Here is a 25,101-nt window from a genome sequence, read left to right on the forward strand (position 1 = left end):
GATGGATCAGCACACATGAAGGAAAGACCTAGCATCAACCATGATTTGGAGATAGGGCCAAATCTAAACCCGAAAGTGTTGGCGGTCTTGTTGCGTTTCCGACAGAATCGGATAGCCTCGACCGCCGATATCACTCAGGCGTTTCTCCAAGTTGAGATCCACCCGGAGCACGGGCAATTGATAAGGTTCATCTGGGTCGATGATCCTAAAAAACCCCAGCCTAGATTCATCGAGTATAGATGGAAAAGAGTGCCGTTCGGGTTGTCATGCAGCCCGTTCATTCTCAAGGCTGTCATCCTCAAACACCTGAAAGGGTTTGAAGGAATATACCCCGAGACAGTGCGGCAGCTACAACAGCAGTTGTACGTTGACGACTGGCTAGGGGGGGAGACCAATGTTGAGGAAGCGGAGAAGCGTATTCGCGAAGCGAACATGATCTTCAAAGCCGCAAAAATGGAGCTGTGCAAATGGACCTCCAACAGCGCAGAGTTGATTGAAAGACTGTCGGAGGTTCAATTTAAAGAGACGGTCATGAACATGGCAGCAGAGGGCAAGTCAGCCACAAAAGCCTTAGGGGTGATCTAGGATCCAGCATCGGACAAATTTAAGTTTGATCCGGCGCAGGTACTCAGAGAAGCCCGCGAAATTGGTGACAGACCCACCAAACGGAAGCTTTTCAGCCTTGCACTGAAAATTTTTGACCCTTTGGGTCTCATCGCTCCGGTGACGTTGGTGGGGAAACTCATCATGCAAAAGGTCTGGTTGGCAGGATCAGGATGGGACGAGCCCATTCCAATCGAGGTGATACCTCATTGGAAAACTTTCATTGACGGGATAACTGAGCTGAAGAACACAAGCCAGCCCCGATGGTCAGGAGAACATGACGGGAGACTCCATTTGTTCTGCGACGCAAGCAATGACGCCTACAGTGTGGTGGCATATTTGCAGAGAACCGATGGGGAAGACCCAGTGATGCTGTGCAGCAAAACGAGAGTAGCGCCGGACCCCAAGAAATCAGTCTCGATCCCGAGGCTGGAACTTCTGAGCGGGCTCTTGGCAGCGAGACTCGGGAGCTACGTCGAGAAAGCGACGGAAACACAGATAAAGAGGATACTTCTGTGGACCGACTCAGCGATAGCTTTCTGGTGGATGAAAGGCGAGGCAGGTCGGTGGAAGCAGTTTGTCCATAACAGAGTGACGGAGATAAGGCGGACAGTGGAAACTGAGGAAATCAGACACTGTCCAGGATTACAGAACCCGGCGGACGTAGCATCCAAAGGAGCTACGGCGGCACAATTAAACGCACAAAAGAGTTGGTGGACTGGCCCATCTTGGATGGGAAAAGACAAAGAGTGGCACCAGTCACCAAGCTCAGCGACCGAGCTCCAGTTGCAGGAGGTCTCGGTCGAAGAAAAGGCGGACGAGATAACACAATGTGCGGTATCGATCGAAGCAAAGTGGTACGAGAGATTCAGCTCCATGCGAACCATGGTAAGAGTCTTGGCCGAAGAGCGATAAAGAAGTTCAAAGGCAAAGAAAGTCCGGAAAGCCCGGTTGCAACGATCAGTCACCGGGGGAGGAGGTTGAAGTTCCCCGTGTTGACCACAGATGAAACTCGAGAGGCAACGCTCGAGCTTTACAAAGAAGCCCAGGCGACTCACTACGGAGCAGTGGTGAAGAGCTTTAAAGCTGGGAAAACAGAGGTCCCACATGAGTTGAGAAAACTGGGTCTCACGTGGGACGACAAAGACGAGTTGATCAGGTGTCGAGGCCGGCATCTAAATTGGATGGAATATAATAAAAAAGCAGCGCTCATTCTGCTACCGGTCGAACACATCACAACCAGAAGACTGATTGAACAGACGCATCTTCGGTTGAAACATACCGGAGTGAAAACCATGATGGGGGCACTCAGAACGGATTTCTGGATTCCGAAGATGCGGCAGACCATCAAAAAGGAGGCGAGTAAGTGCACGAGATGCCAGAGAATGGACTCGAGGCACTTCGATGAAATACCGGCGCCTCTACCGTTGGACCGCCTGCAAATGTCGAACCCGTTCACGATAACGGGGGTAGATTTCGCAGGCCCGTTCCCAGTGGAGTCGCCGGCAAATAGCGGCCACAAGACGAAGGTATTCGTGTGTCTCTTCACCTGTGCCGTAACAAGAGCTGTTCATCTCGAAGTTACGACTGACCAGGAGATTTCAACGTTTATCTTCGCGCTGAGACGATTCTTTGCAAGGAGAGAGTACCCCAGGACGCTCTACTCCGATAATGCAGGAACGTTCACGTTGGCCGCTAAGTACCTGAGAGCAGCGTACAGAGACAGCAGGGTGTTTAACACACTGGTTGATCTCAACATAAAGTGGAGATTTTCTCCGAGTCTGGCCCCTTGGTGGGGCGGATTCTGGGAAAGGATGGTGCAGACCGTCAAACGGCTGCTATACAAAACGTACGGAAGCGATTGTATGGAGTACGATCTATTCCAGACGGTGTTGATAGAGATCGAAGACACCATCAACACCAGACCGTTGACATTTGTAGCAGAAGATGATATGGAGCCGCTAACGCCCAAGCAATTGGTCACAGGCTACCGAAAACAGCAGCATCACCCAGTCGATGACGAGGAGAGAGAGTACTCGGACCGGTTGACGCTGACAAAGAGAGAGAGGATCAGGAGAAACCAGGTGGCTCAATGGTGGAAAGATTTGTACACGGAATACGTGATGGATTTGGAGCAGTTTCACTGTCCAACTCCAGGGCATACGAAGGAGATTGAACTGGGACAAGTCGTGTTGATCCACGACGAGTCGGCCAAAAGAACGAGATGGAAGTCCGGGAGAGTACTTAAGCTAATTCCCGGCAAAGATGGAAAGACGAGGCGTGTGAACGTGCTCATAGCAGACAAGTTCAGAGGCAAAGGGTCGATCATGATAACGAGAGACCCGAAGAGTTTATATCCGTTGGAGCTCCACGCGGGCCTGATAGACGATGACCATCGGAACATCGGACCCTACGAAGACAGTGAGCTTTCGCGAACTCAGTTAGACCAAGGTCTAACGGGGGGAGTGTCGGAAATTCCGACGGACGAAGCTCACAGCCATCGTCCGGGTGCCAACCCTTTGGCCGAAGAAGGCTAGACTCAGACGAGTCACCCTCGGTGGACTGCCGTGCTACCGAGGGTAAGGAAGTCCATTAGCGGAAGCAAGTGACTTAAGACGGCCTACGGCTCGCAAGAGCCGTAGATTGGAGGCTGGAGCTCGAGACTGTGACATTGGAACTAGCTGAGTGCTTTTCCATATATATGGAGACACCTGTTGAGGGTGAAAGGAACGACGTGAGGGTTGAACCCATTGAGGCGGAGCCTGCAGAGTCCATCCCGCCAGATTATAGGTTTCGTTCCCGCAGGGTTATCGGGAGGTTTACTGATCGATAACCGGCAATCATCAGCAGTGGTGCCCTCTATTCCAGGATCGGACGGCCAGACAAATTAGACAACGGTGTAGTTCTTCTGTGTATAAAAAGGGCCGTCGTGCCATGTTAATACACTCACTTTTTCTCACCGACTTGTCGCGTTAAGGTCCCCTCATTTGCTCCAGTAATCCGTTCTGTTTCAGCAACGCTCGAAGTTCTCCTGCCGCCGCCTCCTCCAGCTTGCCAGCCGCCGCCACCGACGTGCCAGCCCGCGAACGAAGCAGCCATCTTTTTTTTTTTTTGTAAAATTCTCTTTTTTTATCATTTTTTTCAGCTAATTGGGGCATTAAAACAAAAAAAGCAAAAAAAAAAAAATTTTGGTCGCCGGATGCAGACGTTAGCAAAGGGATATAAACGAAAATGTGGCAATGTTGGGGACTATAATAATAAACAAAACAAAATCAAAAACAAACAAATGCAATGTGTTTTGAGGTGGGATAATACCGTAAAATAAAACAAAACAAAAGTAAACAAAGTAGAATACTTGGTAGCAGAAGACTTGGTAACAGAAAATATAAACAAAAATATACAAAGGCCATTGATGTTGAAAAGAAATTCAAAATAAACAAAAATAAACAAAATATACTAAAATTTATGGTAAAGATTAGGTAGGACATAGGGATATAGGTTGACGAAGGGCTTTCCATAGGCTCTCTACTTCTTCTTGACGTGGGAAGCGAAGGTGACTTCTTTCCTTCCAGGTGATGAAGAGGTAAGCAGCCAGAGTAGTGAAATAAAACTGGAGATTTCCTATTGGTCCAAAATGGCCACGTATCAAATCTTCCTTTGACGAACTGCAGCCCATCTGAGGCATAGTTCCTTCCAACCAGCTCCAAACGATGAGGCGTTCAGGACACTGGTACATCAGATGCTCATCGGTTTCGGGGTCTTCATTGCAGAATGGGCATGTTGCATCCTTGGTGGGGTCCAACCGATGGCATCTGGTCCTGGTAGGGAGAAGTTGCTGGTTGAACAGAAACATGGTCTCTCTGATGTTAGTTGGAAGGGCTGCAGTCTCCTTCCAGATACGTGGCCAATCCAGATTAGGCCTCAGGATCTCCTGCTTTCCCATTGTCGTTTCCTCCAGGATCCAATGGTTGTAGGTTTTTCGATGAACCATTGGATTCCCCTGCACCAGAATGGAAGATGCGAAAAGTTGCTTGATTTGATGCAGGGGTTCCTGAAGGTAATAGGGTCTCTTCATGACTGCTACAGGTGTGGTGTTGTCCTTGTAGAGTGGCAATAAGGTTCGGAGAGGAAAGGACATCCAATAACGAAGTAGAGAGCTTTCTGGACTGCTGGGCCCTGTCAGGACTTTGTACAAGGGGCAGAGGAAAAGGGAACGGTAAAAGAGGTGTGTGTTGACCATTCCCAGTCCCCCCTCTTTGACAGTACGGAAAATTACGGTTTTTTTCGGCCTTTCTACTTTCCCCATCCATAGAAATTTCATGACAGCCTTCGAAAGTCAGCCATTTTTTTATTACAAGGTAATACCTGTGCAAAGTACACTGTTCCGGAGAGAGCCTTCGACTTAAGGAACATTACCTTCTGGTAAATATTAAACCGTCGACTGGCATTCTCTCGCAGAATACCATTTAAAGAGCTAAATGCATCATTCCAAACCCTACTAGCTGTCTCTACTATGTAATGGGAAAATTTAATTCCTAACAGGGACAATGTTGGCGCTGACACAAGCCACTCAAGAGGCCAAATTGATCTAGAGCTCCAAGTCGCGAGTCCCAGGGCTTTTGTTTTCTCCTTATTCATCCTTGCCTTTGTCCACTGACAGAACATATCAAGGATTTGTCCTGCCCTGGTAAAATCTTCGCCACAAGAAACGAAAAAGGTGACGTCATCAACAAAGGCTCTGACAGTGAGTTTTTCATTAAACAATGATATACCCTTGAGAACTCGAGATAAACGCACAAGCAAAGGCTCAATGTATAGAACGAAGAGATGGACAGATGGGGGGCATCCCTGGCGAATCGACTGAATATCACTAACCACCCCAGCCACCTCCGATCCGTTGAGGATTGACATTCCTGTTACAGAATACATAGTCTGTAACCAACGGACGAAAGTGGTGGGGTAACCCATAACATCAAGAATCCTCCAGAGGACTTCCCTGTTAACCAGGTCGTAGGCCTTTTCAAAGTCAACTCCAACAATGGCAGCGCCCATACCCCGAATCGAAAAGTTGGAAGAGTCATGACATCCCCGGTCATCAACGAATTGAATGACATCTCTATAAAGACTTAAGTTATCAAAAATCAATCTACCAGGTACCCCATCTTTTTGATGAGGCCCTATGGTAGATGACAGTGTATGCCTCAATCGTCTCGCTAAGACAGATGCCATGACTTTGTAGTCACAATTCAAAAGAGAAATTGGCCGAAAATTAGAAATTCCACAAAGTCCTGAAGACTTGGGAATTAGCCTGACCGCCGCTTGGCCCTGCGAAGACGCCAGAGATTCCCTTTCTAGGATACGATTAAACATATCCAAGAAATGGGGGGCGATCACGTCCCAAAATTCTACGTAAAACTCGTAAGGAATGCCATCGGTGCCAGGAGACTTGTTTGACTTGATTGCTATTAGAGCAGCTCTAATCTCAATAAGCGAAATGGGTGCCGTTAGGTTTGGGGTTGGCTTAAAGCAATCTCTTACTCCCTCAAGGAACTCAGTCTCTGCCAGTGTGTCAGGAGGAGGTTGATTTTTAAAAATTTTAGTAAAATGTGAAACAATCTCTGCTGAAATGTCCTCTTTGGTTGATAAGCAAGTGCCATTAGAGGCAATGATTTTATCAATGCGACACTTACGGTAGTTAATTCTGGCTCTATTTACATGAAAAATACTTGCTTCTTCTAACTCTGGGCCCTCGAAGCAACGGGAACGAATCCCATACCCTTTAAGTGTGCTCTTCTCCCAAGATTTCGAGAATTTCCTCAACTGGTGAAAGGCAACCCAATCAAAGGTGTCTGCTTCGGCCAACTCCTGAATGCAAGACTGATAGGAAAACTTAGTTTGTCTTATCAGTCTTGCTCTTTGCCTAGAATAATCTACCGAAATGCGCTTGATACCTGGTTTCAGGACACTCTCCCACCAATTTGCTACATTGCTTTCCCTAAGAGGATGATTAGCAGATTCCTGAATGAAATTAGTTACATATTTCTGATAACCTTCTTCTGAAAATATCAAAGTATTTAGTTTCCACAATCCGGCAGAGGATCTGCTACGATTCGGGTGATCGAGATTGCAAGTAAGTGTTGTTTGAACTGACTGATGGTCACTAATCGATAAAGACTGCAAAGAAATATTTAAAAATTTATCTGCAAAAGATTGGCTAGCATAAATCCTATAAATCCTATCAAGCCTAGAAGAACCCGAATGGTAATGGAAAGTGTGACCTGGTTCACTATGATTTAGCTTTTTCCAGATGTCTACCAGATCGAAACCAGTAACCATCTCCTTTAAAGCATAGCTAACGACATTACTGGGGATAGGGAGAGACTGGGTATTTGCCCTATCTTGGATGTCATCAACGCAGTTAAAATCGCCCATCAACACGAAGGGCAGTCGAGCGGTAACTGAGTAGGCAGGAACGGTTTGTCGAAGAAAAGTGTTTCTCTCGTTCTTAGCCTGTTTACCTGACGGGGCATAAATATTAATAAACGTAAAACATTTTACGTCGATAGAGATAAGCCTTCCATCAGGTTCAAGAAGCAATCGAGAATATTCCAGACCATGCTTAATGAGAATGGCTGTTCCGTTTTTGTTGGGACCGACATTTGCTAGCAAGTGGTAACAGCTTTCAATAATTGGACAAGAATGAAAGGCTACCTCTTGAAGTCCAACAATATCTAGATTACCGTCCCTGCAGAAATTTAAAAGAATTTGACGTCGCTCGACTGACGTAATACCTCCAATGTTGATAGAAGCGATTTTTAGTCTTGAAGTCATTTGTTAGGTTTTATGAGTTGGGGAATGCCTGAGGAAGGTTTAGAATTCTGGGCCGTCAAAGTAGGTTTGAAGCGTTTGTTTCGTGGTACCGTGGGAATTCTCAGGGGGTCCTTTGTTTTGTCAGGTCCCATGGTCTCAATTTCCCCCATGTCGGGTTCCATGGGTTCCATGATAATTGTCATTGGTTCTTGGTCTTGTGTCTCTGTGTCAGGGGCTGTCATTTGGGATTTCATAATTGGTTTCGAAGGGTTGTCTTCAGAAGGTACAGTCAAGGAACTGGTAAGAGTGTTACATTCCATGGTTTCAGGTTCCAAATTTTGAGTCCCTCCTGAGGGTGAATCTTTCAATTCACCCTCCAAAGGTACCTTGGAAACCATGGAATGTTTAGCTAAGGGAATTACTACGGGATTCTGTTTAATGGTCTCTGTCTTTTTAGTCATTTTGGGAACAGGTTTTTGGACAATGGTGGGTTCCTGGTTTCGTTTTAAAGTTGGGCAGTCGTAGCTAAAGTGTGTCTCTAAGTCGCAAAGTCTGCAAGTGGGCTTTTGTCCGTCATACTTTACCATTGCACGATAACTGCCAATGGTAATGTATGAGGGAATGTTTTTCGTCACCGTCATTCTTACAATCATCCAAGTTGCTAGGACAGGGTATAAAACTTCATCCTCTGCCACCCGATAGCGCTCCCACCGAGCTTCAATTACATTTCCAAATTCCTTAAGACGTGTCTGAACTACTCCCAAGTCTAAGTTCTGTGGAATCCCTGCAATTCAAACAAATTTCTCTTGGATATTGCTATCCTTTATCACTACACTAACTTCTTTCCCCTCCAATTCGGTCCTGACGATACCACTGTGTTGGGACAAAAAACTTGAGGTATATGCCTCTGACATAAACGTAATTCTAGCGACCTGGTTTCTCGTATCTAGCACAGCAACTAGGCCTAAGAGATCCTGAGCATCAACCTTCAAACTACGCACAAAACCATGAACCGTACGCATACTCAATTTCGGGAATTGAACCCCAAAATCAATATCTACACTATTGAGCCACTTGGCAGCAATTGTCCCCTAGACAATGTAAACAAACTGCATAAAAAAGGGGAGGGGAAGGACCCCACACACGTAAACAAACACGACAAATAAAACAATTAGCAACAAAACACTACAAAAACAGCTAAACTATACAAAATAAACACTCAAAAACACGAATATAACAACAAAAAGTAATAAAAAATAACAAAAATCACAAAATGATGGAAAAACGATAGAACCCAAAAAGACGTCTGCATCCCATCCGAAACTGTATCTGAAAATTCAGTAAGTATTAACAAAAATCTCATTCAATTCTCACGTATAGTAACTGTAATAGTAAGCAGCGCAATTTCCTAGTTTTCTTATCGTTACGCGCGCTACCCACCGCAACGCAGATGGTAGGATTCGAACCTACGCTCCCGAAGGGAAACTGATTTCTAGTCAGTCGCCTTAACCACTCAGACACATCTGCTGTTAGTTAATGTCAGAACAATTGATGAAAACCCGCTATAACTCATTAACAGCTGATCTACTTCAATTGGTTTTGATATAAATCTTTTACGTGTGTGTCAAAAAAGAGATTTGAACCCTCGCCCAGAAAACTGGACTGCGACCTGAACGCAGCGCCTTGGACCGCTCGGCCATCCTGACTGACCATCCTGACTGAATAATTTTTGGGAGTGGTCCCCTGTATTTCACTTACATTGTGATCATGATTTTGTGGCTACGCGTACGTTAACAATTATATAAATGTCTTCAGTGCACTGTGCCCTCTATAAGAATTGAACTCATGACCCCTAGTTAGCACGGTGTATACAAGACTAGTGCTCTGCCACTGAGCTAAGAAGGCTGATAGGATCAACTCGCAAAGACAAAGCTATCCGTATTAGACGGGTTTTGGTTTACTTAATGAACATGGCCAAAAATGTGGAACGCTTCACGATTTTGCGTGTCATCCTTGCGCTACGCGGGCCCTTTTCTTCGCTGTAATTTGAAACATTTGAAATATTTGGATGCCATTGGAACAATTGGAACAAAATTTGAAACAATTGAAACAATTGGAACGCTAATGTGAAAGAAGGCCGCAAGGAGGATGGCTGCCAAAACAGTTTTTCGCAAATTTCACGCTCACGCGTACATTTTAGGAGCATAGTTCCGCCATCAGCACGTTTTTTTTCAGAATTCCTTATCATTTGGTGCCCGTTAGGTCACATTTCTTCGCGTTTTTACCGAGATCGAGCTCGAAACTGCAGGCTTCATGGGCCCTTGCCCACTATTTGCCCAACATGGAGCAGACGGCTTTACCGGTGCAGTACACTGTCAACACAGTTACTGGGCTAGCAGGAAAAAGCCGGGGCTTCTCGTTTTTTGTTATAAATTTCACTCGCGCCGTTTTACGTTTTAATCCCAACGAAAGGAATGCTAAAAGAAAGTTGGGCAAGAAGGCAAGAAAGAATTCATTTTCAAGGAATTCTCATTTTCACACATTTTCTCGCTAAAGGCATATGTGATTTAAGTGCATACTCAAATGTACAGGTCTCATGTCGGTCTCGTTCGCATTTCCTCAGTGCTTCAACAACCCCTTGATGGTAAAATAGGAAATCAAAGTCAGGAAACCAAAAGCTAGTTTGGCACACAGCAACTTCTTTGTAATCATTGTAGGGCAACGGATGAGATGACTTCATGGAATCAAAACACAACCCATTTAAGAAATGTCAAATCACTTTCTTGATTAACTCTACGACTCCAGTGTTTGTCAAGCACTGGAGTTGGGTCAAGGCAACATGGGAGAAAAACACATGAATAAGGTAGGTGCAGCAAGAACACTTGATCATATTGTCTTCAAGCTAATCGAGTTTCTTAATTTCTCAAGACACTATTCTCTCCACAAGTGGTTGGAAATGAAAAAAGGTTGAAATACATCAAGCATGAAGCAACCATGCAATAAATCAAGATGTTGAGCAGCTGTCAGTCACTTTGGTAATTGAGCCTGTTTCTTCCTCTGCTCTTCCAGCCATTCATCCTTTGACAGAGGATTATTCAAAGGGCAATATCTCAGCCCACGAGACTGGCTGTGTCCCGTATCCGCGGTCATCACCAATCCGCAACTACGGCAGGTATAGTCTTTCCGAACAATCCTGCCTCTCGAATGGGGAAGATTGTTAGTGTTAGTGAAAGAACATGAAATCTAACCTGCCCACTTTTTTCTGTAAGAGCTGCGCACGCTGCTGCTGCTTCGGCTTCAGCCTTCCTTTTACGTTAATCTGTGGTTCGTCGGGCTCGTCCTCGCGGTGGATTCGCCTCCGACGAAGGCCCTGCAATGGCTTGAAAAAGGAAAAAGCCGTCAATTACATCTATTACGAGCAAGGCAGACAACTGCCTCCCCACCTTGTTCCTCAGTAGTTCGGGATTGTGGTGGGTTTGCCTCTGACGAAGGCCCTGCAATGCCTTGGAAAACAATAAAGTGGTCAACTACATCTATTAGGAATAAGACAGACAACTGGTTCCCTACTTTGTGGCTCAATCATTCGTGATTGTGGTGGATTCGCGTCATACGGAAACCCGGTAATGCCTTGGAAAACCATACAATAATAAAATACGTCTACTTAGAGCTAGACAGGCAACATCATTCTTACCTTGTGCCTCAGGTTCAGCTCGTCGACTCCTAACTGCCGCCTGACCAACTGTGTCCACTGGTTTGGCGAAGACAACAGGATTTACTTGTGTGGTTGGCTGCGACGGCCGCTACTTCACTACCGGCAAGGCTACACTGGAACACACTTCGGGTAATGGAAGAGTACTGCCTTGAAGCAGTAGCCGGACTTCTCCAACTCTTGTTTGATTTTTAACCTGCAAATTTGAATTTGATAATTTAAATTTTTTTAACAGATGCAAAGTGAACCCACTTACCATAACGACAGCGTCGTTTTATTTATTGGGAAAAGGGTGAGACCGGTCCGCTCCACTAAAGCCGGATTTAGCATGATGCGATTTCGGGTCTCGTTGTAACGGCGAATGATGAGGCAGTAGCGAGACACGTACGGGTCTCTAGCAGCACAAGTAATTTCGTTGAAGAGCCGGATACATATGGCCTCAACGACTCGGCTTTTAGAAGGTGGCAGCGACGGCGCACCTCCCGAAACGAAGCAACATTTCATCGCCTCTTGGCCAGTGTGTCCGGTGGCGGCTTTCGATCGCCCGAATCGACCACGGACTGGCCGGAATGTACGGAAGTACTTGAGAGGCTCCTTGTCGAATGGCGATAGGTCGTCGTACAGTCGGGTGATGGTCTCGGTCTCTTCAGCTGTCAGCGACAATCCTTTCAGTTGCAGGATTTTTTATGCGAGTCTATCGACTCTGTCCCAGCCTTCGATAGAGCGTGAGTCTACCGAACGCCGGCTTCCTTCGTCAGTGGCGTCCTCCGAAAAGTCGGCTTGCTCCGGTTCCGTTATGGCATCGCATGCGATGTCAAGTTCCACACCTTCATCCTTCAAGGCGTCTTCGTCACGGTCGAAGTCGTCGCGGTCCATCCCCTTTTCGATGGCCTCATCGAAGTCCAAAACCCCCATCGCCACATCGGATTCCTTCAGCAGTATTCGACGCCAAAGAGCTCGCCAGTATACTCCGCAGGCGGTTGATACGTCGGGTAGGCGGGATGATCCAAAATAGCACTGGAAAGCTGGTTAAACCTACCCTTAACTTGGACGTCGAAGGAGCGCGTCTTTGGCGGCGTTGCACTTAGTGCCTCCGACGCTCTTGCTGCGTTCCAGCGGCATATTCCGTCAGTTAGGTATGCCTGGAAGTGCAACTCGTTCGCTGCCGTCCCTGTAAACATTTAATTTCTGTATCTATATTTTTAAAACTTTTAATTAATATTGTTTCTTTACCTGGTATGAAATTTTTTAGGTGATTGTGGAAACTTTCCAACGACGTCGACCCACGGGCGCATCGGTACACAGGAAGTGAAACATCTCCTTTCAACAGTTCTCCCGTTCTCGTGTAAAGTTGGACTCCTTCTGGATCCTGTAGACAAGCGATGTGACGCTTTTCCCTGCCCCAAATATCCAGCGCCTCATCGCGGAGTAACGGAACGCCAAGGGTGTCGGTAGCGTCCAGCAGCGAGAGAAACATGCTCTCCAACAAACGGACGCAATTCTCCGTCCCTCTTATTTTGCGGCGGCAGTGCCGGGCGAGCACGGATTTGGTTATCGCCTTTGCCACAGCGCTATCGGAGGGATTGCTCACGCCAAATGATTTCAGCTCGCTCCGTTTTGCCCGTCGAAGCAGGGCCATGTCGTTTCCGTCCCACTCGAAATTGCTGGTTGACACTTGGGCCATAAAAGTGCCATACAGGGGATGTGATTCGTTCGTACAGGACTTCGAAATGCGCCTCATGAAGGGCCAACAATCTAGTCGGACACGTAAGTTTTCCCATTTGTGAAAAAGTTTTTGGTATTTTGATGGGCCTTCTTGCTTATAGCAGTCTCTGTCGGTGTAGAGCACCATTGGATGTGGCTGGCCAGCATTCGAAAACCGGTTCATCATACCATCTGCCATTCGGCCCAAGTTCGAGATTCTCTCGGACGTCGTTAGAAGCGATACGAGCACTTCACTTCGCTCGTTCCCCACATTCGTGCACCAGGATGCGGTATTAGCCCACTGGCCTTGGAGTTTCCTGGTAATTTTTTTCGTAGAATCGATTTTTATAATGGTCCCGCAGATTGACGTCATGCTTCCTTTCAGGTAATCCAGCCGCAACCAGACATCGCGGACATACGTCGCAAGAAACCACTTCGCCGTCGGGAGGGCGGAAAAGGGGGAGGATCTTCGTAGCGGCAAGAGGGCAATCGAAGGGATTCCCGATTTCGTTTCTGCCGTGCGCAATCGGACAAGTACATCACCGTCTTCTGCATGTACTCTTCGCTGTGAAGCTCGCATATGTCGCTGCAAACGGCCATCGGACTGTTGCCAATCGTCCGAGCCCTCATCAGTCCTACGACCGCCTTATCAGCGGCGAACTTGCGCTTCAGGACGGCGGGGAAACGGAATTTGAGTGCGTCAGGGAACTGTTCAATTAGACGCGAATCATAGGAGATGAAAGTGCCTTTGCAAGAACGGCACTCGAGGCATTCGGCAGCCAGGTAGTATCGATTTTTAACGTCTATCACGGACCTAACCCTATTGTACAACCCTTTAGATGTGAGTGGGTTGTTCCTTCCGCAGTTCGGGCAGTTGAAATTGTAGGCCCACATCTTCCGAGGCATCCACAAGAAGAGTCGACTATGGAAGTACGGATTCACCATAGGGGAGGCCGTGTAATCCGGACCAGGAACAGGCGGTGGATACCACCACAACTTCAAGTTCATCACGAGTGAACCTTTGGATGCAAAGAGTTCATGCCCGATCCAGCTTTGGTCGTTGGGCAGCAGTGTGTCCTTCCAGCCTAGGGGACGACGGTTGGCGAAATCGACATTTCGTCCCCGCAAAGTCGACGATGGCTGAGACGAAGCGGCGAAAGTTGGCGGAGGCAGCGACGAAACGGCGAAAGGCGGCAATGGTTGCGACGAATCAGCCAAATGCGGCAATGGTTGCGACGAATTGGCCAAATGCGGCAATGGTTGCGATGGATCGGTGAAAGTCGGCGGCGGCTGCGACGAAGCGGCGAAAGGCGGCAATGGTTGCGATGAATCGGCTAAAGTCGGCGTCGGTTGCGACGAAGTGGTAATAGTCGGCGGTGGTAGCGACGAATCCTTAAAAGTCGGCAACGGCTGTGACGAAGCGGCCAAAGTCGACGGCGGCGGCTGCGACGAAGTGGCCGAAGTCGATGGCCGAGGTTCGTCGGCCTTCTTATCAGGTATTAGCGCTTTATAAACTTATAATATATCAAAAATTAATTTTCCTTACCGTGTGATAGCCACAATTGCAGTTGACTGGGCGGCCAAATATATCCTTATAATTAAATGCGCACTTGTCAATCTTTTCCTTGGACGCTGCCCACTTCGACGACGGCCGTGGGTGTTGGCCTTTGCTAAACTTGAACTTGCCGGCGGCGTAGTCGCGCAAACGGGCTCTCCATTCGTTATCGGTAAGTCCCACTTTGGGCATTTTTATTCACCACAACAGTAGAAGAAACTGCAGTTGTGCGTTTTACTGCATGAACACTATATTCTTTTGTTTATTTAGGCACACTTTCGCTTTACCACACGGTTCACAGCACTAGTAGTTCACGTCAAATCAGAAAATGTCGACAGCCTTGAAAAGGTACGGCAATGAAGACGGAACTATCCGTTAAGGTTTCTATACTTAAACTGTATTCGTTTGTAAATTGAGGCCCTCTTCCACTTTGTCAAACACTACATGCAGTAATTCCATAGCACAACTCGTTGACATCGAAATAAACAACAACAAGGAAATCGTTGACAACCTTGAAAACTTACGCGATGAAACGTGAAGAAACGTTTACGAGTTTATGAATCATGCAGTAATGGATTCGATGAATTACTTGACTCATTCGAACGGCCAGCAACTTGTTGTTTACAAATTTAATTCTTTGCATCGTTGCGCCTGTATTGGTCGCATCGGTTTTTCAGTTTGCGTATTCGCAATGTATTTTGTCACTACTCGCTAGCAATCGCTCACTATTCTTTACAGCTTTTGAAAGAAACACAGTGTATTTTGTCGCATCAAACAGACATGAAATACAATTTCAACAACATATTTTGACGATATTCGTCTCATAGTTTGGCCACAAATAAATTGGTTCCTCGACAAACGGAGTAAAATGCATTCTTCCTCCTCTTCCCCCTTCTTCCCCCTTTCTTCCCCCTTTCTCCCCCTTTTTTCCCCTCTTACCCCATGACAGAGAAGATTACGCCCCAGCTTTTGCGCAGGGGCCATGCTAATCTTCTCTGTATTGTTCCAATTTTAGTATATGTATTCCGTGTGGAATACAGTAACAATAATGCCGACCAAAGCTTTTGTACCTCTTATTTTTCAAGTCCAATCCGTTGCTGCAGCTTAACGTTGTTTGTACGTGGAAATGATCTATTGAATAGTGATAGTCAGTCAGCTGTCAGATTTCCTAAAATGAACTATATTCAGATATTTGCTTTTGTGTGTCCCCCATGCGCAGTGCTCTTGGGCCGACTTGACGAAAGAGTATTCAACGATGTATTGAATTAGTGCAGCTAACGTCCAGGAACTTCTGCTCAATCCATGGCGTATAACAATCGTGAATCTATGCTCTCTTTTTTTTACCAGCGAGCACGTTTCTCATTCTGGTGCACCATCACGGTGGGGAATTTGTACGTGGTGTAAAAAGCCAGATTTGTTTGAAAGCATTGCAACGAACAGAGACAAAAAACAAACAGAAAAGAAATCAAGTGTACAGTCCTTCAAACCGGAGTTGAACCAGTGACCTATGGATATCTTTGTACAATGCTACAGTCCACCGCTCTACCAACTGAGCTATCGAAGGGACATGAATCTTTAGATTCAGTTGAGTACTATCAATAGAAATGGTGTGCGTGACAACTGAGCAAACTTCAGTAAGTATTAACAAAAATCTCATTCAATTCTCACGTATGGTAATTGTAATAGTAAGCAGCGCAATTTCCTAGTTTTCTTATCGTTACGCGCGCTACCCACCGCAACGCAGATGGTAGGATTCGAACCTACGCTCCCGAAGGGAAACTGATTTCTAGTCAGTCGCCTTAACCACTCGGCCACATCTGCTGTTAGTTAATGTCAGAACAATTGATGAAAACCCGCTATAACTCATTAACAGCTGATCTACTTCAATCGGTTTTGATATAAATCTTTTACGTGTGTGTCAGAACAGGGATTCGAACCCTCGCCCAGAGAACTGGACTGCGACCTGGACCGCTCGGCCATCCTGACTGAATGCCTTTGAATAATTTTGGGGAGTGGTCCCCTGTATTTCACTTACATTGTGATCATGATTTTGTGGCTACGCGTATGTTAACAATTATATAAATGTCTTCAGTGCATTGTGCCCTCAAAGAGAATTGAAGTCATGACCCCTAGTTAGCCAGGTGATACAAGACTAGTGCTCTGCCACTGAGCTAAGAAGGCTGATAGGATCAACTCGCAAAGACATAGCTATCCGTATTAGACGGGTTTTGGTTTACTTAATGAACATGGCCAAAAATGTGAAACGCTTCACGATTTTGCGTGTCATCCTTGCGCAGGGGCCATGCTAATCTTCTCTGTATCGTTCCAATTTTAGTATATGTATTCCGTGTGGAACACAGTAACAATAATGCCGACCAAAGCTTTTGTACCTCTTATTTTTCAAGTCCAATCCGTTGCTGCAGCTTAACGTTGTTTGTACGTGGAAATGATCTATTGAATAGTGATAGTCAGTCAGCTGTCAGATTTCCTAAAATGAACTGTATTCAGATATTTGCTTTTGTGTGTCCCCCATGCGCAGTGCTCTTGGGCCGACTTGACGAAAGAGTATTCAACGATGTATTGAATTAGTGCAGCTAACGTCCAGGAACTTCTGCTCAATCCATGGCGTATAACAATCGTGAATCTATGCTCTCTTTTTTTACCAGCGAGCACGTTTCTCATTCTGGTGCACCATCACGGTGGGGAATTTGTACGTGGTGTAAAAAGCCAGATTTGTTTGAAAGCATTGCAACGAACAGAGACAAAAAACAAACAGAAAAGAAATCAAGTGTACAGTCCTTCGAACCGGAGTTGAACCAGTGACCTATGGATATCTTTGTACAATGCTACAGTCCACCGCTCTACCAACTGAGCTATCGAAGGGACATGAATCTTTAGATTCAGTTGAGTACTATCAATAGAAATGGTGTGCGTTACAACTGAGCAAACTTCAGTAAGTATTAACAAAAATCTCATTCAATTCTCACGTATAGTAACTGTAATAGTAAGCAGCGCAATTTCCTAGTTTTCTTATCGTTACGCGCGCTACCCAACGCAACGCAGATGGTAGGATTCGAAACTACGCTCCCGAAGGGAAACTGATTTCTAGTCAGTCGCCTTAACCACTCGGCCACATCTGCTGTTAGTTAATGTCAGAACAATTGATGAAAACCCGCTATAACTCATTAACAGCTGATCTACTTCAATTGGTTTTGATATAAATCTTTTACGTGTGTGTCAGAAGAGGGATTCGAACCCTCGCCCAGAGAACTGGACTGCGACCTGAACGCAGCGCCTTGGACCGCTCGGCCATCCTGACTGAATGCCTTTGAATAATTTTGGGGAGTGGTCCCCTGTATTTCACTTACATTGTGATCATGATTTTGTGGCTACGCGTATGTTAACAATTATATAAATGTCTTCAGTGCATTGTGCCCTCTATGAGAATTGAACTCATGACCCCTAGTTAGCCTGGTGTTTACAAGACTAGTGCTCTGCCACTGAGCTAAGAAGGCTGATAGGATCAACTCGCAAAGACATAGCTATCCGTATTAGACGGGTTTTGGTTTACTTAATGAACATGGCCAAAAATGTGGAACGCTTCACGATTTTGCGTGTCATCCTTGCGCAGGGGCCATGCTAATCTTCTCTGTATCGTTCTTTTTTTTTTTTTTTTGTAAAATCCTCTTTTATTATCAGTTAATTTTCATGGCACTCTAACATTTATCAAAACAAAAGAAAACAAAGATACAAATAATTATTTTCCTTGGATGCAGACGATTAAAGGGGAAGAAAAGCAAAAATTTGACAATGTAGGTCCCGTTAATTGGTCGTTTAACAAAAACAAACAAATGCGAACAAATATTGAGGTAGATTAATACAAGAAAAACAAAAAACCAAAGGTAAACAAAAGCAATTGTCTAGCAGACACCAAAAAAACAAAAATAAACAAAGGATTTACAAATAGAGGCAGGGAAATATATACAAAAGCAATATAAAAGAACAAAACGGAACTAAAAGGGAAGACTAAATGGAAAGGAGTGGACTGGGAGGAAAAAGTGCTTTCCATAAGCTCTCTACTTCTTCTTGGCGAGGGATACGATGGGTATTTCTTGCTTTCCAGGTGATGAAGATGTTTGCAGCCAGAAGAGTAAATGTTTGCCGGAGATTACCTATTGGCCCAAAATGGCCACGAATGAGATCTTCTTTGGAAGACTTGCAGCCCATTTGACGTATGGTTCCTTCCAACCAGCTCCAAACGATGTGGTGTTCAGGACATTGGAATGTCAGATGCTCATCGGTTTCTGGGTGCTGATGGCAGATTGGACATGTTGCATCTTTGGAAGGATCTAACCGATGGCATCTGGTCCTGGTAGGGAGAAGTCGCTGGTTGAAAAGGAACATGGTTTCTCTGATGTTGCTTGGCAGGGCTGCAGTCTCCTTCCAGATACGTGGCCAATCCAGGTTAGGCCTTAGGATCTCCAGCTTCCCCAAAGTGGTCACCTCCAGGATCCAATGGTTGTATGTTTTCCTGTGCACCATTGGACTCCCCTGCACCAGGATCGAAGAGGCAAATAGTTGTTTTATTTGGTGCAGGGGTTCCTGAAGGTAAGTGGGCCTCTTCATAACTGCAACGGGTACGGTGTTGTTCTTGTAGAGAGGTAGTACGGTTCGAAGAGGAAAGGACATCCAATAACGAAGTAGAGAGCTTTCTGGACTATTGGGGCCTGTCAGGACTTTATACATAGGACACAAGAAAAGGGAACGGTAAAAAAGATGTGTGTTGACCATTCCCAGTCCCCCTTGACTAACAGGACGATAAACTACAGTTTTGTTCGGCCTTTCAACTTTTCCAATCCATAGAAATTTCATGATAGCCTTTAAAATCTGGTCAGCCATATTTTGTTTACATGGTAATACTTGTGCAATAAACACAGTTCCGGAGAGAGCCTTCGACTTCAGGAAAATAACCCTCTGGTATAGATTGAAACGTCGACAGGCATTCTCTCGCAGAATACCATTTAGAGAGCCGAATGCATCATTCCAAACCCTATCAGCTGTCTCAACTATGGAGTGAGAGAATTTAATTCCTAATAGGGACAATGTTTGTGCCGACACAAGCCACTCAAGAGGCCAAGTCATCCTAGAGCTCCAAGTCCCGAGTCCCAGGGCTTTTGTTTTCTCCTTATTCATCCTTGCCTTTGTCCACTGGCAGAACAAGTCAAGGACCTGTCCTGCCCTGGTAAAATCTTCGTCACAAGAAATGAAAATGGTGACGTCATCAACGAAGGCTCTGACAGTGAGTTTTTCATTAAACAATGATATGCCCTGGAGAACTCGAGATAAACGCAACAGTAACGGCTCAATGTATAGAATAAAGAGATGGACAGATAGGGGGCATCCCTGGCGAATTGATTGAATATCAGAAAGCACCCCAGCCACCTCCGATCCGTTGAGAATTGACATTCCTGTTACAGAATACATAGTCTGTAGCCAACGGATGAAGGTGGTGGGATAGCCCATGACATCCAGAATCCTCCAGAGGACTTCCCTGTTAACCAGGTCGTAGGCCTTTTCAAAGTCAACTCCAACAATGGCAGCGCCCATACCCCGAATCGCAAAGTTGGAAGAGTCATGGCATCCCCGGTCATCAACGAATTGAATGACATCTCTATAAAGCATTAAATTGTCAAAAATCAATCTACCAGGTACCCCACCTTTTTGATGAGGCCCTATGGTAGATGACAGTGTCTGCCTCAATCGTCTCGCTAAAACAGATGCCATGACTTTGTAGTCACAATTCAGAAGAGAAATTGGCCGAAAATTAGAAATTCCACAGAGCCCTGAAGACTTGGGAATTAGCCTGATCGCCGCTTGGCCCTGCGATGACGTAAGAGTTTCCCTTTCAAGGATATGATTGAACATATCCAAGAAATGGGGTGCGATCACGTCCCAAAATTCTACGTAAAACTCGTAAGGAATGCCATCGGTGCCAGGAGACTTGTTTGATTTCATCGCCATCAGAGCAGCTTTAATCTCAAGGAGGGAAATTGGTGCAGTCAGGTTTGGGGTTGGCTTAAAGCAATCTCTTACTCCCTCAAGAAAATCAGTACCTGCCAGTATGTCAGGAGAAGGTTGATTTTTGAAAATTTTACTGAAATGTGAAATAATCTCTCCTGAAATGTCCTCTTTGGTCGATAAGCATGTGCCATTAGAGGCAATGATTTTATCAATACGACATTTTCGGTAGTTAACTCTAGCTCTATTTACATGAAAAATATTGGCTTTCTCCACCTCTTGGCCTTCAAAGCAGCGGGAACGAATCCCATACCCTTTAAGTGTGCTCTCCTCCCAAGACTTTGAGAATTTCCTCAACTGGTGAAAGGCAACCCAATCAAAGGTATCTGCTTCGGCCATCTCCTGAATGCAGGACTGGTAGAAAAATTTTGTTTCCCTAATCATTCTAGCTCTTTGTTTAGAATAATCTACCGAAATGCGTTTGATACCTGGTTTCAGTACACTCTCCCACCAATTTGCGACATTACTTTCCCTAAGAGGATGATTGGCAGATTCATGAATAAAATTTTTTACATAGTTTTGATAGCCTTCTTCTGACAGTATGGAAGTATTTAATTTCCACAAACCAGCAGGGGATCTAGTACGATGTGGGAGATCGAGATTGCAGGTAAAAGTTGATTGTACCGATTGATGATCACTAACCGACAAAGATTGCAAATAAATATTTACAAAATTCTCTGCAAAAGATCGGCTAGCATATATCCTATCAAGTCGAGAAGAACCGGAGGGATGGTAAAAGGTGTGCCCCGGTTCACCCTTATTTAGCTTTTTCCAGATATCTACCAGATCAAGACCAGTAACCATCTCTTTCAAAGCATAGCTGATAATATTACTTTGGGAAGAGAAGGAGTCGGAGCATGCCTTATCTTGGATGTCGTCTACGCAGTTAAAATCGCCCATCAACACGAAGGGCAGTCGAGTAGTTATTGTGTAAGCAGGGACGGTTTGACGAAGAAAGTTGTTTCTCTCGGTTTTTACGTGACTACCTGACGGAGCATAGATATTAATGAACGTGAAACATTTCACGTCAATAGATATAAGCCTTCCGTCGGGTTCTAGAAGTAATCGAGAATAGTCCAGACCATGTCTAATGAGAATGGCTGTTCCATTTTTGTTGGGACCGACATTTGCCAACAAACGGTAGCGACTTTCAATAATTGGACAAGAATGAAATGCTACCTCTTGAAGTCCCACGATATCTAGGTTACCGTCCCTGCAGAAGTTAAAAAGAATTTGACGTCGCTCGACTGACCTAATCCCTCCAATGTTGATAGATGCGATTTTTAGCTTTGCAGTCATTTAAATGGTTTCTTGGGTTGAGAAGTGGACAAGGTTGGTCTAGAATTCTGGGGTGTCAATGTTGGTTTGAAACGTTTGCTTTGTGGTACAGTGGGAACTTTCAGGTGGTCACTTGTTTTGTCAGTTTCCATGGACTCAACCTCCCCCAAATTGGGTTCCACTGGTTCCATGGAAATTGTCATAGGTTCCGAGTCATCAGGTTGTGTTTCAGGGATTATCATTTGAGCGGGCGGAGTCTGTCGTGGTGGGTCGTCTGTGGATTTAACGGGTTGTTCGGTGGGAGAAATTTCTAAGTTGGGAGTCCCCCTGAGAGTGAACTTTGTATTCCACACTCAAGAAGGGCCTTAGAAACCATGGGGTCTACATCTAAGGGTAGAGTGACGGGTTTTTCCGGGACTGTCTCTGTCTTTTTAGTCATTTTATTACTGGGCTTTTGGACAATGATAGGTTCCTTATTACGTCTCAAAGTTGGGCAGTTGTAGCTAAAATGGGTTTCGTCGTCACACAGTCTGCAAGTAGGTTTTTGTCCCTCATACTTTACCATGGCACGATAGCTGCCAATAGTAATGTATGAGGGAATATTCTTAGTCAACGTCATTCGTACTATCATCCAAGTGGCAAGGACAGGGTATAAAACGTCATCCTCTGCCACCCGATAGCGTTCCCAACGAGCATCAATTATGGTTCCAAATTCCTTCAGACGTGTCTTTACTACTCCCAAGTCTAGATTCTGTGAAATCCCTGCAATTCTGACAAATTTCTCCGGAATATTACTGTCCCTGATGACTACATTAACTTCTTTCCCTTCCAATTCCGTCCTGACGATACCACTGTGTTGGGACCAGAGATAAGGAGATTGCTCACTCCACGTAAAGCCCAGCAGTCGACATTTTCCCTCCTCCCCCTCTCTAGCAGACGAATTCGACTGCGCTGCTCCTTTCGGCCAGCTCCGGAAGCATTTGACGGCTGAGGACCACTGGAGGACTGGTTTTACGTTTTGAAACGCAAAGATATTCGTATTTCTTATTTATTTAGTTCCGTTCAGTGCACTTTAGTGATTGAATTGATGAATTGAAAAGAAACAAAGATGAAAATTATGTTTCTACTGATTCATAAACAAGGTATATTTGTTCAAGAAATTTCTTTTAGAGGTTTCATTTGATAAGTTTTGATTAAACACTTTAGTAAAAGAAAGGAATCTGAATTTAAGATATCTGAGTACAATTAGTTTGATTAATTCATGAACACTTTCAACAGAAAACTTGTTAACAATGGTAGGAAACACTTCAGAGTAGTTAACAACTTTGAGGATCTTGTGCGCTAATGTTTCTAACACATTATGTTGATTGGAGAGTGCAGATAACTTTTCTACAACAACGGAATGAAAAAATGTTTCAGCTGTGTGAATCAAGGTATATACAGATTGTGAAGGAACAGTTATTACGTTTGTAACTTTAAATTTACAAATATTTAACAGGTCTGGACTTAGAGGATCATCACACGAGTTAAACAAGGAATTTCTTCTGGTTGGACATTTAACAAGTTTCTCAGTTTTCAGTACAATGTAGCCAGCAATGTATGCTAGGCATTGGTTGGTGAAGTGATCTTTCAACTGACTAGCATGGAATTCCTCATCAGAACATATTACTTCAATATCCATCATGATATCCTGATCAACTGTGAGTTCGTTAACATCAGATACATTATCTACTGGCATAAGGGAACAGTTGGATGACAGTGAAGGGGTAACACCTCCAGCTTTTATAACTAATAATTTTCTCAGAATGGATTTGAATTGCAGAGCATTTGGATTATTATTCAATCCACAACGAAGTCGAATGATCCCAAAAAAGTGTTCCAATGGGTCCTGCTGCATGTGCCTAGTGGCTACATAACTCAATGGGTTGTTCTGCCGATGAAGAAGCTGGTGGGCTAGAGTTATAGTTGATCGTATCGTTGCGATAAATCCAATAATACAGGTTTTCCTTCTACTTGTGTAGACTAATCTGCCACTTGGAAGTTTTAGTTTAGCTAAAAAGAGCGCTAACTCATTAAGCTCTTTAGTCTTCTCCTCTAGGTTTTCTTTGGTAAGAACCGCTTTGTCACCATTTGCTTGAACATTCCATGAGTTCAGGATATCGAAAAGCTTATTGAATTGCCGACAGAACTGTTCGGTGGCCTCACTTCCTTGAAACTGTAATTTGTGAGTCAGATTTTGTTGTTAAAATTGGCTATTAATTTTTATTTTTTTAATATTGAGATGTTACCTGAGGAACTTTTAGTACTTCTCGTAAATGTCGGAGCACATCTGCCACGGATCTACTCAAAACTTGAGCAGCGAGAGCCACCTTCATCTTATGTCGCTCGAAGTATGCGTGTTGTCTTGTAAGTCGATTACCGAGACGAAATCCAGCCTCATTTTGGAATTGAAAGAGAGCCTTGATGTACTTCCACTGTGCTGGATCTTGATATCCAGGTAACTTCACCGGTGAAAAAGACAGTAGATTCCTTGCCAACTTCAGCATGTGGCACGCATCAAGTAAAACATTTACTGGTTCTCCGGTAGAAGGATGCACGAAGTTTGGTTTAAACGGGCAAGTCAATTTTTTTCAAAGCGGCAGCTCGTCTTCCTGTCCTTGCTGTTTTTGTTGGCATTGATGACGACGAGTATTTCAGATTTGCGCCTAACTCAGTAGTCATTCCAACGTTCGCCGCTAACCCATCGAATACCACGGATCTGACAATAATCCCAAATTCGTGCGTCGCCTTGAGTACCTCTTTAAGCAGTCCTCCCAAGCGTGTTCCGTCGATGTGGTTTGTAAAATAATATGCGACAGGAGTTTTCCATTTACCGTCGAGACCAACGATGTAAAACACTAGTGCTTGGGTAGCCATAGAAGACACGGAATCGTCTGTTTCTGACTGCTCCTTGTTAGAAAACTCGTCGAACCCGAAATATTTTTTCAATTTTACATCCCAATGAATCCCTTTCTTGATCGCCATCTCGTCTAGCGAAAGAGTAGCTTCCGCCCCATGAAGACCGTCTTTAATTTGTTGCTGAATTTCTGCCAAAGCGTTTTTCAAAATACCGGAAGCACATCCAACGGGAGCTAAGTATCTTCTAATACTGCTAATCGACGGTAACCTGAAGATAGTTCTAAGTTTTTGTATCCTTGATTCGAATAGAAGCTTAAATTGATTGCCAAATTCCTGATATCATCCGAGAAACGTTGGCCACGGGAATTTTTTTTGCATTGATTCTTTCGTTGTTGAATATCAATTGTGCCGTGGGAGTCATGTTGTCTTTGAATGCGAGCTCTTTGCGCAAAGTTTTTTTAAGTTG

At 44.8% G+C, this 25,101-nt stretch overlaps 1 protein-coding gene, 1 long non-coding RNA gene, 9 other non-coding genes and 2 pseudogenes across 12 annotated transcripts; 1 reads left to right on the forward strand and 12 right to left on the reverse strand.

Annotated features, from left to right (window-relative positions):
- Positions 1 to 4,078: 4,078 nt before the first annotated feature.
- LOC123474456 lies at positions 4,079 to 7,434 on the reverse strand. Its single transcript, XM_045176670.1, has 3 exons — positions 6,986 to 7,434; positions 6,330 to 6,763; positions 4,079 to 4,224 (listed from the first exon to the last, which is right to left on the reverse strand). Exons 1-3 carry the CDS (start codon positions 7,432 to 7,434, stop codon positions 4,079 to 4,081), a joined length of 1,029 nt encoding a protein of 342 aa, XP_045032605.1.
- Positions 7,435 to 8,858: 1,424 nt separating this feature from the next.
- Positions 8,859 to 8,940, reverse strand: Trnas-aga. Its single transcript has one exon. It is a non-coding gene; the product is annotated as a tRNA-Ser (tRNA).
- Positions 8,941 to 9,035: 95 nt separating this feature from the next.
- Trnal-cag lies at positions 9,036 to 9,119 on the reverse strand. Its single transcript has one exon. It is a non-coding gene; the product is annotated as a tRNA-Leu (tRNA).
- A 116-nt stretch (positions 9,120 to 9,235) lies between these two features.
- Positions 9,236 to 9,318, reverse strand: Trnat-ugu. Its single transcript is given in 2 exon segments — positions 9,236 to 9,271; positions 9,283 to 9,318. It is a non-coding gene; the product is annotated as a tRNA-Thr (tRNA).
- A 6,032-nt stretch (positions 9,319 to 15,350) lies between these two features.
- LOC123474794 lies at positions 15,351 to 15,419 on the reverse strand (annotated as a pseudogene).
- A 701-nt stretch (positions 15,420 to 16,120) lies between these two features.
- Trnas-aga lies at positions 16,121 to 16,202 on the reverse strand. Its single transcript has one exon. It is a non-coding gene; the product is annotated as a tRNA-Ser (tRNA).
- Positions 16,203 to 16,633: 431 nt separating this feature from the next.
- Positions 16,634 to 16,739, reverse strand: LOC123474837. Its single transcript, XR_006649960.1, has one exon. It is a non-coding gene; the product is annotated as a U6 spliceosomal RNA (small nuclear RNA).
- A 438-nt stretch (positions 16,740 to 17,177) lies between these two features.
- On the reverse strand, positions 17,178 to 17,264 carry Trnay-gua. Its single transcript is given in 2 exon segments — positions 17,178 to 17,213; positions 17,228 to 17,264. It is a non-coding gene; the product is annotated as a tRNA-Tyr (tRNA).
- A 175-nt stretch (positions 17,265 to 17,439) lies between these two features.
- On the reverse strand, positions 17,440 to 17,521 carry Trnas-aga. The gene has a single exon. It is a non-coding gene; the product is annotated as a tRNA-Ser (tRNA).
- Positions 17,522 to 17,616: 95 nt separating this feature from the next.
- Trnal-cag lies at positions 17,617 to 17,700 on the reverse strand. The gene has a single exon. It is a non-coding gene; the product is annotated as a tRNA-Leu (tRNA).
- Positions 17,701 to 17,813: 113 nt separating this feature from the next.
- Trnat-ugu lies at positions 17,814 to 17,896 on the reverse strand. Its single transcript is given in 2 exon segments — positions 17,814 to 17,849; positions 17,861 to 17,896. It is a non-coding gene; the product is annotated as a tRNA-Thr (tRNA).
- A 71-nt stretch (positions 17,897 to 17,967) lies between these two features.
- Positions 17,968 to 18,063, reverse strand: LOC123474792 (annotated as a pseudogene).
- Positions 18,064 to 22,604: 4,541 nt separating this feature from the next.
- On the forward strand, positions 22,605 to 23,374 carry LOC123474369. 2 transcript variants are annotated; one of them, XR_006649114.1, is made up of 3 exons: positions 22,605 to 22,879; positions 22,944 to 23,170; positions 23,236 to 23,374. It is a non-coding gene; the product is annotated as an uncharacterized LOC123474369 (long non-coding RNA). The 2 variants fall into 2 exon arrangements; XR_006649113.1 differs by having other exon boundaries at positions 23,016 to 23,170.
- The last annotated feature ends 1,727 nt before the right edge of the window (positions 23,375 to 25,101 follow it).

This window comes from Daphnia magna, linkage group LG7 (assembly GCF_020631705.1).
Source record: "Daphnia magna isolate NIES linkage group LG7, ASM2063170v1.1, whole genome shotgun sequence".
Lineage (NCBI taxonomy): Eukaryota > Metazoa > Arthropoda > Branchiopoda > Diplostraca > Daphniidae > Daphnia > Daphnia magna.

What these genes read in the sequence shown, in the direction of transcription:
- LOC123474456 (XM_045176670.1), bottom strand. Translation starts at nt 7,434, where the DNA reads ATGACTTCAAGACTAAAAATCGCTTCTATCAACATTGGAGGTATTACG. An exon ending in CAAGATAGGGCAAATACCCA is followed by an intron (nt 6,764 to 6,985) that starts GTCTCTCCCTAT and finishes TTTATCGATTAG; the next exon opens with TGACCATCAGTCAGTTCAAA. An exon ending in CCCAGAGTTAGAAGAAGCAA is followed by an intron (nt 4,225 to 6,329) that starts GTATTTTTCATG and finishes TTGGACCAATAG; the next exon opens with GAAATCTCCAGTTTTATTTC.